The sequence below is a fragment of the Rhopalosiphum maidis genome, chromosome 3 (assembly GCF_003676215.2).
Source record: "Rhopalosiphum maidis isolate BTI-1 chromosome 3, ASM367621v3, whole genome shotgun sequence".
Taxonomy (NCBI): domain Eukaryota; kingdom Metazoa; phylum Arthropoda; class Insecta; order Hemiptera; family Aphididae; genus Rhopalosiphum; species Rhopalosiphum maidis.
The window spans coordinates 2629175-2648711 of NC_040879.1; the positions used below are offsets into that span (position 1 = coordinate 2629175).

The 19537-nt window shown below is 26.8% G+C and overlaps 1 protein-coding gene across 1 annotated transcript in view; it reads right to left on the reverse strand.

The window, feature by feature from the left end:
- The window catches only part of LOC113559828 (ALK tyrosine kinase receptor-like), a 296724-nt gene that overhangs the window by 20870 nt on the left and 256317 nt on the right, over positions 1-19537 (reverse strand). The window contains exons 10-14 of the mRNA XM_026965595.1: positions 18686-18733; positions 12200-12359; positions 9508-9655; positions 8158-8289; positions 6416-6572 (exon numbers count right to left, since the gene is read on the reverse strand). Coding sequence (XP_026821396.1) covers positions 6416-6572; positions 8158-8289; positions 9508-9655; positions 12200-12359; positions 18686-18733 — 645 coding nt within the window. The remainder of the gene's footprint in view (positions 1-6415; positions 6573-8157; positions 8290-9507; positions 9656-12199; positions 12360-18685; positions 18734-19537) is intronic.

Sequence of the window (19537 nt, forward strand, 5' to 3'; positions counted from 1 at the left end):
GCAAGCATTTTGGCTAAACATAGACGACACGCCAGTTTTATTTTTCAAATAGATGTTTATACTATACAATTAATCGAAAAAAACGAATATCCAAACATTTTCCAATAAATGGTCTGCGTCAAAAAAACTATATAATCAATTAGATATCATATTATATCCAGTCGTTCAGACTTCAGAGAAAAATATTATAACACATTTGATTTTTGTCACGTTTGCAATCGAATAGGTACTATTGTTAATTTTTGGTTTCACGACCGTAATCATTAGGTGTGTGTACCTACTAACATCATATCAAACTTTTTTGATTCCGTTCTTAGTTAAATTAACTTAATTAAAGTTTTTCGAAATTTAAAAAATTAGTTATCAACTGTAGAAAAACAACTTTTGTAGTATACCTATCTTTTGATTGCGCGCAAATGTAATTAGTTATCTTACGTTTGTTTCGATATAGTTTTTATAGTTGTTACTAATTATTAATACGAGTAGGTGCTTGCAAAATAGTCTACAGCCAAGGTAATTTTTAAGTGAGATTAGCATTTATCAATAAAATTAATTTAACCAATAATAGCAGTTGAAACGAGAATTCAATTTTTTAATTTGCAATAACTTACATTTGTGTATATAATTATCACAAATCACAATAATGCTTATAAACAATTAAAGGGATACAAACAATATTTATTGCGTTTACGGTGTTTTTATAAACATGCAAAAAACAATTATGTAATGAAATAATGAACGTGGAAAAAATAAAAAAAAAAACATTGAAAAAAAAATTAAACATTAATTGTGAAGCATTTCAATAATAACATTATAAAATAAAAATAGAATTTACTATCAGTATACACTTCATGGAGTGAGTAAAATATTTTTTTTCTAAAATTCCATTCAACCCTATCAATAAAAATGTATAATTTATTTTTGAACTGTTAACATAAGTACTCCAGCATGTGACATCATTCAAAAATATAATGTTTTGTTTTTATTTGAAATGCGATTTAGTGTATTTATACATGAATCATTCTTGCGCCAATATTTCATCTCGTAGAATAAATGTATGTTGTTAAATTTAAGAATACAATATTTTTAAAATGTCACGTAAAGTACAAGTCCTTATCATCCAAAATATTTATCTGATTCGTGGTTAATCTGTATTGATAATTACATGAACTTATAGTCCTTTCATAACACTTTATATACTCTACATAACACTTTTTCATTATAACCTATGTCAGAAATTATAATATTAACTAATAATATCATTATATAAATTTTTTTTTGTTTTTAACGATTGAAAACATTGTTTATATTGTTAACATTCTTAGTTTTAATAAAATATAACTATTATAACTTGTATTTAAATTCTCAAGTATTTAAGTAATTGATAAATCCCATAATGAATTTTTAATAGTTTTTATCTTATAGCATAAAAGAAATCAACTAAACTAAAATAAATATTTAATAAAAAAAACTGCTATAAAATGTGATATAATTAAAATACGATAAAATTTAATTTAATTTTACCATTATTCGCAGTTTTTATGATCACATTTGTAGTGGAATTTTTTAATTTCGAAATACCTCTTATAGCTATTGCGATTTTAAAAATCGTATTTCAATGGTGTTCTATCTTTGGTTTTTGATAGGAATTTTAAGTTTACTTATATAATATATTTATGACATTTTACCCAAATCGTAATACTTAATTTAAAATATTAAATTTTCTGTATATCCATAATACATTTATAGTATATTTTAATTTATAAATATAAAATATAAATATAACTAAAGGGGTATTTACTGCAGAAGTTAATTTTACCTTTATTTAATCGATAACTATAATAATATATTGATATTTGAAACATATTTTTATCAACAGCCACAATATCTCCGCAAATAATTTTCCCAGCACTGATTAATGCATGAAAGGAAATAACAGCTCTAGAAATGATTTTTCTTATGTATAATAAAGTACGTTATAATCTAAGAAATATGGTTTAGGTCTTATATTTTAACACTAATTATTCAACGAGATACAAGCGATTGAAAATATGCATCTTTTTGTAGTGTCGAAGTCTCGGTATAAGTCTCTATAGTGGCGTATTATTTACGAATAAAAGTGTTTAGATTAATACAACGATTTCAATCGCTAAAGAGAATATTTTTTATTTGTTCACAATATGTAGTGTATTACTGGTGAGATTATAACTTTCTTTCATTTACTTTATGTTTTTCCATAGTATTTAAAACTATAAGAGAAGGTATATTTAATAAAATTGAATTAGGCGCGGGCTATACGACGTGAAATCAATTTAATTAAATTTATATAATGCAGATGTACAATAATACGGACGGTCATAAAAAAAGAAACTAAAATACTATTCTTGTACCTAAGTTATTTAAATCCTTGTGTAACAACTTTTATACGTAATAACTAAAAACATAGGTAACTGTACTCTTATCGGCTCTGACGTCACGTGCATATTTTTATCGATTACCATAATTACTTCGTCGAATAAGCATTTCTTTAATTTACTTAAAATTTTCACTTGAACGTTTTTAATTATTTTGACCACAATAAAAAACCATTTAATTTTAAACTGAAATTAAATATATATTTATATTGTCTTGTCCCCTAATTCGAACAAATACAAAGTACCTCCTAATATAATAGTATTAACTTGGCCACATAATAAAAAAATAAAATATTTGGAGACACAGGGTATTAGAAATTGTTATGTACTAAATATAATTATAAATTAATCTCACTTGTATACATTTTTTTAATAGAAAAAAAACAGGTAGGTAACCCGCTTCAATATTATATAATATATGTTACGAGTGTATCTCACTGTCTGTACCCGGTCTTTGTAATTAATGTGTCAAACTTTAATTCAATGGTGAACGTCTATACAACAATAATACAATTATTTGGTGAAGTTTTTATGAATATTTTTTTAGAATTATGTTTATAAAAAAAAAACAAAATCGATTTTGTCGAATAATGGTGTTACGTAAATATTCACGTTTTCCACTGTTATTTTGTGTTCTCCGTTTATTTTATAAAGTACTTTTTTTACTTTATTTCTTCGGAGCACCATCTGGATTCAACTTTCAACCAGAATGTATCCTCAAAATTGAAGATCGAAGCATTTTTTCTTATTTCAGACCACGATGATATAATTAATATAGATTTAAATAAAAATCCATACAAAAATCTTGTTCTGAATTTAAAATAACTAATCTATATTATATCAATTATATAACGTATATTATAATATTGCAAAAAAATCAATACATTTGGATAAACATTGCAAAGAAGCATTTTATATAATTACCTTTTATAAAAATATGATATGACGTTATTGTAAGTTGAGAAAAAAAGTTCGACACTATAATCTGAAATTGTTATCAACGCTTTTCAAATTTCGACCTATCAATAATAAAAACAGAGCTGTTTTTAATTTCTATACGTATTTATAATTTTACATATGCATAATATTATGATATTTTAAAATCTATACATTTTCCTTTCAGTTTTTTTTTTTATATAAATAAAAATCTAAAATAAAATAAAAATATCTACATTACGTTTGTGGATATAAATTATTAAATATTTGGCAAGGGTCCACAATATTTTAGGTATATTATAAATTTAAAATGTATTTGGTACCTGCAAAATTGCATTAATTAGAAACATGTATTTAGAGATACTCAATTAATTGTCCTTCCAACAAATAATTTTTACAATAAACAAAGTTATAGTAATAATAACAATTACCTATTAACAATAATATTACTAATTCAATTCGTATTATGAGCTAAAAATGTCATGATTAATTATTGTTATTTCTTAAAATTAAAATTTATTTTTATATTTATTTTTTCCGTAAAGCATATTCTTTTTAATTTAATTTTAATTATGATTGATTTCTTATGATATTTTTGAGTGTAATAATATGTATATTCAGTATATTGCACAAACAGTGGAATTCCATAAACATCAACCCAAGTAATCTGAGTAATATATAGCTTAAAAATAGTTTTTAAACAATGATGTATGATATGGATCGGTGATGAGTTCAGTCCCTGGCCTTGTTGTCATGTCTCAAGTCATAAAGAAGATCTTTAGTTTGAAACAACCGTTACCTGTCCGTTTGTAAGTTCAATATTGTCGATATGAAATAATTACAAATAATATGTGCGTGCGTATGTGTAAATTAAACGGTCATCGGCATGTTTGTCCTAGACGTGTATCAGGGCCATTACCACCAACTGATAAACAATATTTTTTCCTTGAACAAAACAGAAATAAACTAATATTCACCTACGGTTTTGGATTCCTATTTTTTTTTAATTACGGTTTTTACAAATAATTATTGTTTTACGATGTTCTGTACGAAAATTAATTTTTGTTTATTTTTTAATCTCATAACGGTTTCACCTTTATTTTCTCCAGAGCAAACTCGCACGTCTGAATTTAAATCTGAACTAAAACGCTATAGTTAATGATCGTTTTCGTTCATTATTATTCCGCTTATTGAATACGAACTAATTAAAAAACTAAACGAAAACTTTCATTTATGAAATTTTAAATCTACAAAAGTTACGATAGGTAGATAAATAAAAGTGATATTATATTATCAACATGATGAGTTTAAACAAGTGTCGTACATAATATACATATAAAATGTAGTTCTAGTCGTAATTACATTTTATTTTTCAACGTGTATTCGCCATATTATGTTAATAAATTCATATTACATTATTACCTGTACTGTAATCAGTGACATATTAAATAATTATGAAAAGAAATTTAAATAAATGTTTTGAAAATAATAAAGTAGTACCAACGAGTTGGGTTGATCCTTTAATCACTGAAATGCAATAAAAGTTTGTTAAATATCGCGCGACCATCACCTTTATTCAATTAAGACAATTAGGTCACCAGATTAAAATAAAAACACATACTACAGTTATTACCAAATGAGTTTAATTTGTTTTGTAACCTATTATGTTTCAGTTTATTTAACATTTAATACTATATTATATATTTATGAACGTGTTTTATACTTAAACAGTTATACGATTGTATTAAAGTTACAAACCTGATGTTCAAGTACGCCATGAGCGGAGACAATTTCATATAATTTATCATTAGGTAATGGTTAGATAATAAAACAGAAAGAATTGTTTTACTTAATATTTATTATAGACAAAAGTACCCATCTATTATGGTTGATCAACGAGTACATGCCGAAATTCGTTTGCTTTTATGGTTTCACCGTCGATACAATAAAAATAAATACGCTCGTGGTATTTCGATTAAATATAATATTAATTTAGACTTTTGTGAACATATTACATCAAAAACCTCGACCATCCATAACACATTTGAAAGAAATTCAAAAGGAGCGAAAAGTTCAAGTATAAAAATACAGCACAACGGAGTCACTCAAGGAGTAACGTTCTTTTAGAGAGAAAAAATACGAACGCAAAAGTGTATAATATTCAGTTCCATGTCACTAACTAGTAACTAGTTACATTATAATCTCGAGTTGTGTTAAACTTGAACAACACAACACAGTACAATCATTACGTGCTGAATAAAATATAATGTTGTTCATTTGTACGTTCTATAACAGTATATTTATTTGGTTTTCTCTGGTTTCATATCAGAAACAAGTTATTTGGTGTGTACATAATTTAAACTGTTAACGAATTCAAAAGATATTACTAAGCTTTCCAATTGTGTTATAGTTAAAATAAGTAAAAAAAAAAAAAAACAATAATAATAAATATATAATTAGACATATGGGCACTACGGAAGAGTGGGAAAAATTCTTTCTACTCGTCATATACGAATACTGTGAAAATGGCATTAAATATGTATATGAAAACATTTCAAAACCAATCCAATTTTGTCAAGTTTACTTGATTGGATCAATTTTGTCAAATCGAAAATTCATTTCTTCCTACCCAAAATTACATTCTAGCTACATGATAGCAGATTGGAGTGCGTTTTTTTTAGTAAAATCGTTTTCGTAGATAATATGTTGTATCATAAACGTTTATAATAATATAAGTTATTCTAATTTATTTTTCTCCTCGATCTTACGTAATTAAAAAAAGCGATATTAAATACATTTTTTTATTATTTTTCTGCTTGTCTTGATAACAACAGTTGTTAATAAATTCAGAATATGACCTTTAAAAAAAAGTTATTGAGTAACCGATGTTACTCTTGTGTTAGTAACACAACAGTGTTAAGTTTCCAATTTAATGAAGTGTAGCACGAAAGTTTCTAGCTTACAAACTAACTGACCAACAAAATGTGTTGTCTAAAAAAAAAACCCGTTATTGAAAAATCAATACACGCATTCGGTAGTAACAAAAATTATTCTTCAACACAAACCTGCGGGATTTTCACCAAAAGACGGTGCAGTGATGGCTGGTAATCTCATGTTGGTACCATTACCGTGTTGACTCCTGTCGTCCTTGAATGGCCCGTGTGCCAAACCACCTCCGCCAGCACCTATCACCAATGGTAAGAATCCTTCTTCACGCGAGCCCTTTAATTTGAAAACATTTTGAAAATATTACTTTATGCATTTAAATTACCTATGTATGTTTGTGATGTTTTATTCAAACATGGAAGTAACAAAAAATGGAATATAGTTCTCATTATGAAACATCTATAGCAGGACTATAAAAGCTATTTACATTATTTAAATAGTGTTTTATTTTGCAAATGTAGACCAATAACCAGGATGTCACAGTACATTTATTCATGCATGATGGGACACATTTTGAATGTCATCAAATCATACTATACAACGTGATAGTTTATTAATATCGATAATTTACTTTGCATAAAGTTTATTTAAAAATTACCGATTTTGAAAATTTAAGATAATCTCAATATTAACATTTTATACAGTCTTTAATATTATAATATGTTTAATGGTGAAATCAGTATTATCTTTTATTTCATTGTCTCTTCAAATAATATTGTTTTAAAGTATATAAATATCAAATAATAAACGAATTGTATTGTTTTTATTATTAGTACAAATTAGTACAAAAGTTCAGATGTGCGGAACAGTACACCAGTGAATTATTATTACTTAAGTTCTAAGTGCTTATAAATAAAAACAAAGATTCGTTCTGCATTTGATATTTCACCTGTGTATTTAACAATACAGTATTTTGCTTAAAAATGTTCTGAAAGAGGTATTGTTATTTAAAAATTAAAAATTAAAAGTTCGACCAGTAAAAGAGGTGAAAAAATATACCTTTATCATCAATTGTCAACAAAAAGAGAAACAAATCCGAAAGGATGAGTGTTCATTAAAATAATCTCCATGTAAAAATGTTTTTAATTTTTGTTGTGCAAATTCAAGATACAGTATACTACATATTAAACGATTTCAGTTTTGTGTTTTAAACAATAACGTGTAAATCGAAATATTTTAATAAAAATGGTGTATCTATCAGTTTTCTATAAAATATGTTTTTTTTTAATTCGTTACACTTAATATCATCGATGAATACAAGTACAAAAATAAAGTTTGCAAATAATAAAACTATATGAACTAACTAGGTGTATTAACATAATATACATATTCATTACAATCATTATATTTATTTGTTTATTTTATAAATTTATAAAAACGTTTATATTATTTATTAATTTTTTTTTTATCGTATTTACTGATTGCATTATCATATATTTTTAATTGATAAACTTTATATATATATATATATATATATATAAACGCATAAAAGAAACTTTTATATTTTAACGTTTGTATTTCCGAGTAATGCAATTACATTATATTCCCGAGTTATTTTATACTTCATCGAGGATATTCGTAGTGTCAATATAATAATCGATTAATTATGTAATTATCATAGAGTTATTCGTTTGTATACGTTGTATATATACATATATATATTTCGAACCGACGGAATAATGTGTTTTCTCGTCATGAAATATTAAATATTTTCGGACATTTTACGGTTGCAACATTGTGCGTAATTTATTCTTGTAAAAGTATGCGCCGCCCCGGGTCGCGCATAACAATAGCGTGTGCGGAAAGTTTGTTGTTGTACGTTGGTTTTGGGTCTGTGTCCCACGAGAAATCGGCACTTAACTGTAAAAACAAAAGATCCGCCGCCGCCGCCTCCGCCGCCGTTGAGCAGGCGCAAGTCATGCAGTTCTTTGAGAGCGCTGCTCGTCCTGAAGTATTGTTCTTGTTGGCATGCGTCGTCGCGTTTTTCAAACGTCTAAACATTCCGATCGGAAGAGAGAAAAAATTAGAACAAGTCTAGCGCAAGTGCCACCATAAAGTACAAAAATATAATATAAATAATGTATACATTTAATAATCATTGTGCGCTGTAATTCGTTTAACCGACTACGCCTGCAACATTCTCAGTCGGTTTTCGTATTTTTACAATAAATGATGATGTGTTTTAACGGTTTCGAGCACATTTATCAAAAACAAAAAAGTATATAAGTTTATATCATGTGTTTTTTTTCTAGTGATGGCCTATATTTTAAATTTTGTAATAAAAATCAGAATATTTTTCCTAAAAATGTCGATGTATCATATCAAATATACTAAATTATAATAGTCTATTTTTAATAATTAATAATAAGCGTTTTAAATGTATTTAACCTTTATCCCCAATAAAATAACAAAAATTACTCCGTTAATGCAACTATTCCACTTATTTAAATGTATCTAAATATTTATTTATACAAATTGCCGTTTATTCAATTTTCAAGATGAAATACACGGCAGAAAAAGTATTCGGATGCTGATTATTAAATTGAAAATCTATAATAGGTTTTAAAATAAAAATGTAAAACAATTTTTGCGAACATTTAACATTTAACATTTAATCTAACATTTCTAGTTAGATTCTTCCGTTGAAGTACACTTAATCTATTTCTAAACGATGTTGATACTATAGAAATATTTCAAAAACGTATGGGAAAATATTGGTTTAGCTATAATAATATATTATTTAAATGGATGACCTTTTGCATACAGAGCGAGTCCCCGAGTCTCACGGCTTTTTTTTCTGTCTCGGGGGACAAGAAGAAGACATGAACGCGGTGGTTCAGCCTGTATACATAGGTGCATATTATAATATAAATAGAGCTCATTCAAAATGATTCATCCGAAGGTGTGTATCTGGCGGCTTCTCGGGTCACGGGGTCCCGCGTCTTAATAATATTATGACGACGTCTGTTGCGGACACTTTACATACACCGACATTACCATCAACCGTAGACGAACTAACAATAACGGACCGATAACGGGTCGTCGGGAATAATTTAACTATTAGTTTTATATTGTTTTCGGCAGATTACGGGAAGCCAAATTGAAACACTTGACAGATATTAATTTTCATAAAGTGTTATTTTATTTAACGTATAAACTATATATCGCCTTAAGCCGAACAGCTTGTGATTTTGATTTTGATCATTCTTACTTTTCGACACGCGTCTCCGCCTTCTTGACCGACCAATATGTGCAACTGTTGGTGTTTGGACAACTCGACCACCGCGATGGCTGTGGCGCCTTTCGAAATTCCCATTCCGTCGGCCCCCTTGCCGCCACGAGCTCCTCTCGCTATGATACTAAAAAACACAAAAACGAACGGTAACGGATTAGAAACATTTTACTATTACTTTTTTTGTGCGGTCAGCGAGTAAAATACACGTGGACGTATTTGTTGAATCCGTTCGACCATCGCGCAACAAAGCCAATGTAATAATTATTACACATCATTATTATTATCATTAGAGTGAATTGACTCCCTACAGCTACTGTGGTATGTTCAATCGAAATCAACAAAATCAACACGAAATATCGAAATGTACAGTATACACTATACAATCGCGTACAGGTTATATGCGAGTACCGCACGCGACATATAATATGTTGCGGATTGAATAAAATCGAGATTGCTCTTACACTTACACTGATTATTTTTTTTACAAGCATAACACATCTACGATGGTAATAGGCAGGTAAGGTGCAATCAAATAAATGTATGGCGTAGGTAAGCCAACTCTAGTTAAGTGGGTAGTTGTTGCTCATTATTGCTCACAATAAATTCAGTGGCATTGTTCCGTTGTTCGTACATTTGCGCGTTAGGTTACATTAGTTTTGTTGTTTTTTTTATCCTTAAACAATGTAATAATATTTGTATGCATATAATTATTTGTATGTTTTAAGTTTAACATTTGTTGCAGAGATGTTGACATTAAATAAAATATGTTTTAATTTTTTTTTATTTTTAGTTATCATTAAATACACCCACAGCGGTTATAGTTATAAATAATAACCATAATATAATAATTGCTATGATAAATAATTATTATGGACAAAACAATATACAAATTTAAAATATTTAAAATGTATTATAATTTTATACTTTTTGGTGCAGATTAGAAAGTTTGAAATGTTTGAATAATTTGAATAATTTAATTGTAGTTGTGGGTGTCTGGACTGAGAATTACTCGGAGGTGAGTAGATAAATATTTATTTCCCGTCGTTGTTGGAAATAATGGCATTCAGTAATCAGTGTATATGTGCTTCTATCGTTGAGTTGCGAGCTACAGTAGTAAGTTATAGCCACAGTCGTTGCAAATGGTGTGTTCCTATCATTACATTAGGTATATTGGTAGGTCGTGTGTGAACGTGGTCTGAGTCTATTTTATTTGTTATCGTTTCATAGCTTCTGATCTCTGTATTTTTATTTGTAATGAAGGAATAATAGACAATTTTAATTTGGTTTAGACTTGTAGATAGTTTTAAAGAACGATAGGGTTCGATATTTGTTCAGATATATTATTGATGACAATAATTAATAAAAGAATTACTGAAATTTTTGAATATTGAGGAACTCAATTATCTCATACAATTCACTTGGAATTTTTTGCTTTAAGAGTGTGATATATAGTAAAATAATGATATAGTATGCAGGTACCTTTGGATACTATTTTATTTGGTTTGTGTATTATTTTGGGTCTCAAGTGTTATAAACCTTTGAATTTCGAAGCTGATTGCACCTCAACTATATTAATTCTATTTCAATCTTATTTTTTATACTAGACGTTTAATGTGTTATTATACTTTGACATACGTTAGGTAAATAAAAATTTTGTTTTTTTAAATATACCTAATCAAATTTATTAGATAACCGATTAATACATAAATATATATTTTTTTAGTGTAGTTTGTGTAAGGTTGAAGATGATGGTTTACTATTTTAAACTTGTTCTTGTTTGGTTTGAAGATATACACGACTTTTTGTATCTTAGACCAGTATATTTTCAATAATATATATATATTTTTTTAATATGTTATAATGTGGAAGACAAGGTGTGTTATTTTCTCTTCTAGACAGTTAAAGAGAAGACGTTCGTCCTTTATTAGTAATTTGGATTCTTTAATTTTTTTTTCGATATATTTACGATGTCCTATTAATCATTGGATTATGTTTATTTTTATTTTTTTGATTATTTACAATGGATATTATTTAAATACTAGTGATGATTTTAAAATTAGGTAAGTTTGTTTAGAATATAAAATTAGAACATTCTGCTAATTTAACTTTCGTAGTTGGTTCCTTACTTTTTATGTGTACTTTATCTAATGTATGCATTACAGTTGTGATGAAATTAATTTCTTCAAAAAGTGTATTTATATGAATAACTGTGTTACCTACTAATGTAATATTATAAATCGCTTAATATTTCTATGAATAATTTAAATGCATTGTATATTTTGTATTCTTCATTAAATTCTGAGAAGTTTGATCAAGATAAATTATCTTTTTTTATTTAATAATTATTTATTAATAAATTATTTATCAAATTATTTTTAATTAAAAATGATTTTATATTTTATTTATATTTTTGTATGGAAATACGTTATTGGGTCGTTTTAACTACAACGGCTAACTGTAGATGGATATTCGATAACACTAATTTACAGTCATCATGTTCACTAATTTGTGTACTTGATTAAAAAGCAAAAAGTATTTGAAAACATAAGTATTGGTCCATTCTAATTAATTCATTGTATAAACATTATAATATTATATATACACATAGTATATCAATCGCGTTTGTAGAAACCGTTATTGCATTTCATTGAATACTTATAGTACTTACGTATACACTCCCGTCTCAGGTATATGCCAAATCTGTACTCCATCCATGTATGTGTCATTAACCACAATCACAGACACAGTGGTATTTGTGTATGCAGCTTCGCAAGATCGATTACTAGGGCCCAGTCTACCCTTTGATCCACAAGTCGTAAATTTATAAACTGAAAATGAAAATCGTTATTTGTATTATACTCATTATATTGGTATTGATATAATATATGCCCTTTATTATAGGGCATTCGTTTCACGTTTGTATACATAATACACATATTTCATATAAAAATGTTTAATATTCCGAGATACGTATTGCAAATAGTAGCTACATTTATAACTTCACAGTGAGTATTTCTAAATTAAAAAAAATGTTTGATTTGAATAAAAAAAATAATAATACTATAACAAATAAAAAAAAGCATAGAAATAATATTTCAATAAGATATAAAATATATCTATTGCAACTGATGGTGTGTTTATACATTTTAGAACTATTCACTATATCGAAGTTTATAATTGAAAAATCATAAATGAAACGAATCATATTTTACTTGAAACCATGAAAGATAAGAATGAGGTCAAATAATACACTAAAAAGAAATTTCAAATACCAATCCATAATGTAGAATGAGTGAGTAGTGTCGGAAAAATACCACAAAGAACCTGTTCTGGAATTGGAACTCCTTGAAAATATTTAAAACGGAACCTCACCGGAACCCTTATTAAAATGTTTTGGAAACCAACATTTTCATTTTGAAAACACTAAAGGTTTTTCATGTCATTTAACTCTTTGATCGTATTGATTTTTTTTTAACAATATATATTAGATGTACTGAAATCCGTTAAAATCAGTATTAAAAATAACAGAAATGTTGAATTTTGAAGATACATTATGGAATAATAAATGACAGTTATATTTTTTCTAAAGACTATATCTAACTTACAACCAAAATTTTCATTTTCTATAAACCAAACCGAAACAAAAACGGAAAAACATAAATAAAGGAGTTTACCAACAACTGGGTATGATTATCGAGAATATTTATCGGGATGTTGGATTCATTACTTTTGATCAGTTCGATACGGTATCACATACCTACCATACAATCGAACTCGGCTTTTATTTAAATGTTTAGGTGTTATTCACTCGTTTTTTTTTTAATAAAAATACAAATATATTACTTATGATTCAATATCAATATATATATATATATATATATATATATATTATTTAAAATGAAACGCATAATTACACGAAAAAAAATGTCATGTGTCACTCGTGTTATAATTTTTATTATTATAATCCATTAAATCGTAATGATGAGTAATAACAATAGTACTAAAGTGATCTTTTTAAATTCCAACACTCTTTATTTCAATGTTTAAATTTTTTTTAAATACTATTTGACATTTGTAGATACATACTTTTATATCATTGCAGTAAACAATTTTTATAAATAATTATAATTTTTACAATTTGTAAACATTATTATTTTTTAAAGTGTGTTTTTATTTTCAATGATAATTTATTTATATGTTTATTTTTGTATTCCGAGGAAAATATTTTTCTTAGAATTTCGATACATAACAATTGAACTTAGAACTTAGTAGAAATTTTATTTTTATTTATAGAAGTACTCCAAAAAACATTCTGCTCTGGAATATGAAATTAAAAATAAACGTTATCTTTCAAAAAATTAAAAATCTTAAACAGATAATATTATATCGATAACAAATTAAGAAAATAATGTTTATCGTCAACATCAAATAAAATATTTTAAAAACGTTACAACTTTCCAAAACAATTAGCTTATATATTTAAATCGATCATATTATTATAATAATGATGAGTAAATATCAAAAAGAAAAAAAAATAATGTTTATAACAAAAATAATAATATTGATATTAAATAACAATATCAACAAAAACAAATGTATATATAGACGCTTTCGTAAAACATCGACGACGTATATTTTTGAGTAAATTGGGTAGGTGCGTTTTACCGTTCCGGGAATACGAAAAAAGTTTGTATTTATTTTCATTTTAAAGTGAACAAAATTCAATTACGTGAAAGAAAAAAAAATAAAAGGGAGATCGCGGCCGTTTAACATTTCTACATATCGCTCTCGGATATAATATCTATAGATATCGTACTATTAAAACGGTCCGCCACCACCGCGGGACCAAAGGTTGCAGAAAACTTTAAAAGCCCAGACATTATCGACGCAAAAACGCGATGAGCTTATTAATAATCATTATAAATGATTTAATACGGAATTACGCCGGATACGTATCGTTGTGAATACATTTCCGGTAAATTTCCGTGCATTTTCCACCGCCGTTATTTGTTCCCACCCACGTGTTTTCAGTCTATTTAATATATTGAGCGGTATGTGCGTGTGTGTGTATGTACACATATAATAATAATAATATGCTATACCGCGCCAACTCTTAATAATCTCCGGATTATGCCAATGAAACTCATTTGGGTAACCCGTAACAGAATAATTGTTCATACCCGTTGCTCGGTGTATCGGAAACGACGTAGCCCTTATACAACAAGTATATAAAAGCGCGAGCACATCATTAAACGACGAAATTTGCGCGTAAAATTCTTTACATACGTAAAGAAATGTAAACTATAATATACTCGCCGAGTTAAAATGCGCATTGTGACGCCGTATATTATTTATTTAACTTAACGGTTTCGGTGTTATTGAGATATTGCGATGCGCAGGTATACCTTTCGACTTACCGACGTCGTCTCGTTCTCGCGCACACGCCAGCCCGGAATTTTAATAGCGACTTCCGGATTCGTACGTCAAATTATTATTCGTTCATAATATACTTCACACATAAGCACGACAATCGAACGGTAAAAAACCGACCCGAGACCGGGGTATTTTATATAGCGCCGCTGTCGAGTGTATCTCGTCATCGTTATTGCTGGTTATTATAATAATGATATTATCAGTTCGTCATTTCCGTTCCGAGAAAAATGTTTATAATTTACTGCGGCTCGGACAGCGGTCGTTTTGGGTGACTATATAAAGCGTATAGGCACCGTTCGTGCAAATGAAATAATTTTTTACCAACGCAAGCGAATGTGGACTTTGATGCGCATATTGTTATTTTACTCTATTAATTTTAAAGATAGAATATTCGTTATTAATTGTGGATAACAATAATTATTATTATACGTCTTCTATGTGGCTTGATTTAATTAATTTTATTATTTCAATTAACAATACACATTATCGCCCATACAATTATATAATATTATAATTTATTTAACATATTTATATTTATTCGCTCAAACGATATAGACTTTTCATTTTTTTTTCGCTCAATGGTTTTCTACCCGTTTTGAATATTATTTAAAAGTCGATACATTACGTTAAAACAATATATATTATATAAATAACGCGTGCGATGAAAACCATTACAACGCAATATGCCATCAATCAATAACACGTGCATGAAGTTGACCCTAAATTATTTCTGAACGACTCAAGACCCATGTCAATGTTTTGTAACCCATTTGTAACTATATTGGAAATGAACGTCCCCGACGTTCGTTTCGTATTGAATAGGTACTGTATAAAAAACGGTATTACTGACACTAAATCCTCCTAAATTTTGAATAAATATCGTAGACGCGTAGGCGACCACACTAAAAAATATGTATTTATCATTTTAGACTTCGCAGAGTATATATTCTTAATGTTCCCCGTAATATTACACTAAACGTTATAATTTTATTTTTTTAACGATGTTGATTTTTAGTTGTGCAAATACGTTACCATATATTATCTAAGTCAAAACGAATGTTCCAAAAGTTTTTTATATTCTAATGGGATAATGTTTTAATGATATAAATGTAGGTACACGGAATTTTTCAGAAAATTTTCAATAATATAAGATTTAACCAAATCGTGTTTTGTCACAACTGTTAAAAGGAAACATGACATTTTCGTATACCTACCTATCCAATTGTAAATAGATAAAATCGGAAAATCCAATTGGTTTTATATAGGTCAACAAAAATAAATATTAATTTGAAAATTTACATATTTTAGACCTGTGAGTTTGTGTTCAATTGTAATATATTTGTATATAACTGAAGTTAAAAATGTGAAACCTAATTTTTAGTCAATAATGATTTTTATAAATTACGAGTGCATTAAGTTTTATTTACAATGAAATACACATAAATATTATGAATTACGAGTGTATTGTATATATACATAGTATATTAATTACTAATACTTAGGCTGATCTACCAAGCATGTTAACTCAAATTGTTTTCCTTTAATAATAAATATATTTAAATTCAAATTTTTGTGTTGTTTAAAAATACTCAAGGACCATATTATTTACAAAATTATTTAGATTTTTTTATACGAGTCATGTGTTGATATAAACTAATTTTCATTAAATGATTACTAACTATTTTTATAGTAAATTATTAGGCAGAGATTTTTTGAAACTGTTGATGTATCTAAATCGATTTTCGAACAAGTAGTTTTCGAGTTATTTTATTGTACGTATATAATAATGATAAAAGTCCTACGAAAATGTGTTAAGAAAATTATAATATGTGTAATATACTGATTTGCTGAACCAAAAATAATTTTTTTAAATATATTATGTGGTTACTGGTTAATTATTAAATTAGCATAAAGAGTTTAACTTTATACTATTGTATTTGTGTCTTGCGTTCGATCGATCAGATCAAAGACAAAGCATCTAAGCTAACTACAGGTGTGCGTTTATCTTACCCGGATATTTTGTTTTCAAATACATATCATTAATCATGATAGTATTAAATTATCATTTTTTTAGATTTTAGAATTAGTGTATAATTAGTGACAATCGAGCTTTTATAACTATAAAAAATCCACTAAAAGTAATAGGTACGCACAAAGAAAAAAATAAAACGTAATTTTCAACTGCCGAATTTTACAATGATGATACTATAATATAATACGTGTATATATTAATCTATAAACTACTGTGTATATAACATATGACTAAAGTTAATACAAAACCATTTGATTGTGTTTTTAAATAAAATATAAAAAGCGACTTCACAGCAATACCATTTTTTTTTTTATTATTATTATTTTCTACTGTTATTTTAATTATTGCTTTACATTTATACAGCGATAAGTACAAAATATTATGTACAATATAGTATTATAGTTCTTATTTATTATACGGAACGATTTACCATGTATATTCAGCACTGTTGTATCCTTAATAGTGCATTTATTCACATTCTGATTTTTGAAATTTTTAATTATATTAAAAGACCATATTTTCAACGACTTAGATTTTCAACCATAATTAGGAGTGTAAATTCCTACAGCGATACAATCGATACATTTTTTGACAAATGACAACCGTTTTTGTTAAAAATACATTTTTAAGCAAATTTATATTCTCGAACATTCTATTTCAATGTATTTCAATTTAAATCGGAATAGCAATTAAAAAATTTCATATTGTGTATACTAAAGACCATAGGTTCGTGATAATTACTAGTATAGGCTTGGAAAATTATAGTAATTAATTTAAATTGATTAAAAATATATGATTTGTTTAAGTATAATAATATAATAATAATAGTAGTATTACTATAATTTATAGTCATAAATTAAATTAAGCATTACATGCATCTTATAATTGATGCAAAATCATTTTCAACGAATATTATCTTACTTTATTCACACATATCAATGACTAAGAAAGTTTACTCGTTCGAAATTGAATTAAATTTAATCAAAATAAACCAAAAAATCATTTGCTATATTATTTACATTTTACAGTAAAAAAATGTTGAATATGGAAAATAAATAAATTTGTGCCACCACAATCCTGTTATCCTTAAAACGATTTGTAGTAAAACCCAGGTACCAGTTAAAAATTTTACGGTCCTAATCCTAAATAATGTTTAAAAAAATTCCAAAAATCAAAATTTAAGTAAATAGTATATAATTAATGAAAAAAGAGTTGAGTACGCTTGGTGAAATTCCCTTTATGCATATTATAATATATTGTGTAGATTGTTCACAATTTCATTGTTTTGCCTGTGTCGTAGTTAAGGGTTATTTTTATCTCCGTTTTATCCTAAACCCGTATACCTGAACCTTATAATCGTTATTTTTCAACACACCCATATTTTCCTCAAAGAGAAAAACTAAAAAAGAACAATTGTTTTTTTTTTAATGACATGAGACGCGTGTAAATGTGTAGTTAAAATAATACATTTTGCATCACTGAATAGAATGGTCGACAAAACCATATTATGATAGATAATTGATATTAATAGATGCATTTCTGCGAATCACAATGACACGATGTTATTAAAAAAAAAAAAAAAAAAACACTTGCTTATAAGATAGCGACTAAACATGCATGCGTGTGCAAGAAAAAATTGAATCTAATGTTTATCATTTAACAAGCAATTAATGAGATGATCTCACGTACCGATTTTGTTTCGGAAATCTGGATTGATGGGAATCTTCATAAGTGTTGCTGAAACAATAAAAATGCGTACGATATTATTATTATTATGATATAAGTAGCCAGTAGGTATTCAATGTTATTTTAATTATTTTTAAAATATACATTTAATGATTTTTCGTTTAAATTACCATTATATAACATAATTTTTAATACATATTTATTTATTTATTTTTATAAAAAAATAACATATGTTTACACTTTATCTTAAATCACTTAGGTATATACATAAATCTATATAAATAACATAATATATTATTATTGTAAGCATTTCAAATAAGTCAATATCTTAATAATTATAATAGTGATTCACTGGTGTTTTACTTTCATGTTTTTGGTAAAATCAGCAATACAAGATTTTTACTAATAGACTGTATTTTGATAGAAGTTAGTCATCAGTATTATAAATTATAATAAAAAAATATGTTTGGAAAAAAATTATTAATATTGTGAATTTCAACTTGGCATACTTTCATGTTTCATAATAAATATCAAATATGTGTATACCTAACATGCGTACTAGTTATAAAGCTATAAACTACTATATTATGCATAATTTGTTTTTTAGATTCTGAACGGATTGATAAATGTATTGATTTTATAATGAGGCGTATTTAAATAACATTAATAAATAATAAGCAATAGCTACATCGAAAAAAAACATATTTCGAAATATACTTAGTGATATTACAGACCGTTTCCTCTCAGATCGTTTTTCGTATACAATAATGTATTATCATTGAATTCAAATTTAATATTCCTATAATAGTGATCCACTCGACACTTATTGTACAGTAAAGCGGTACTCAATTGCCT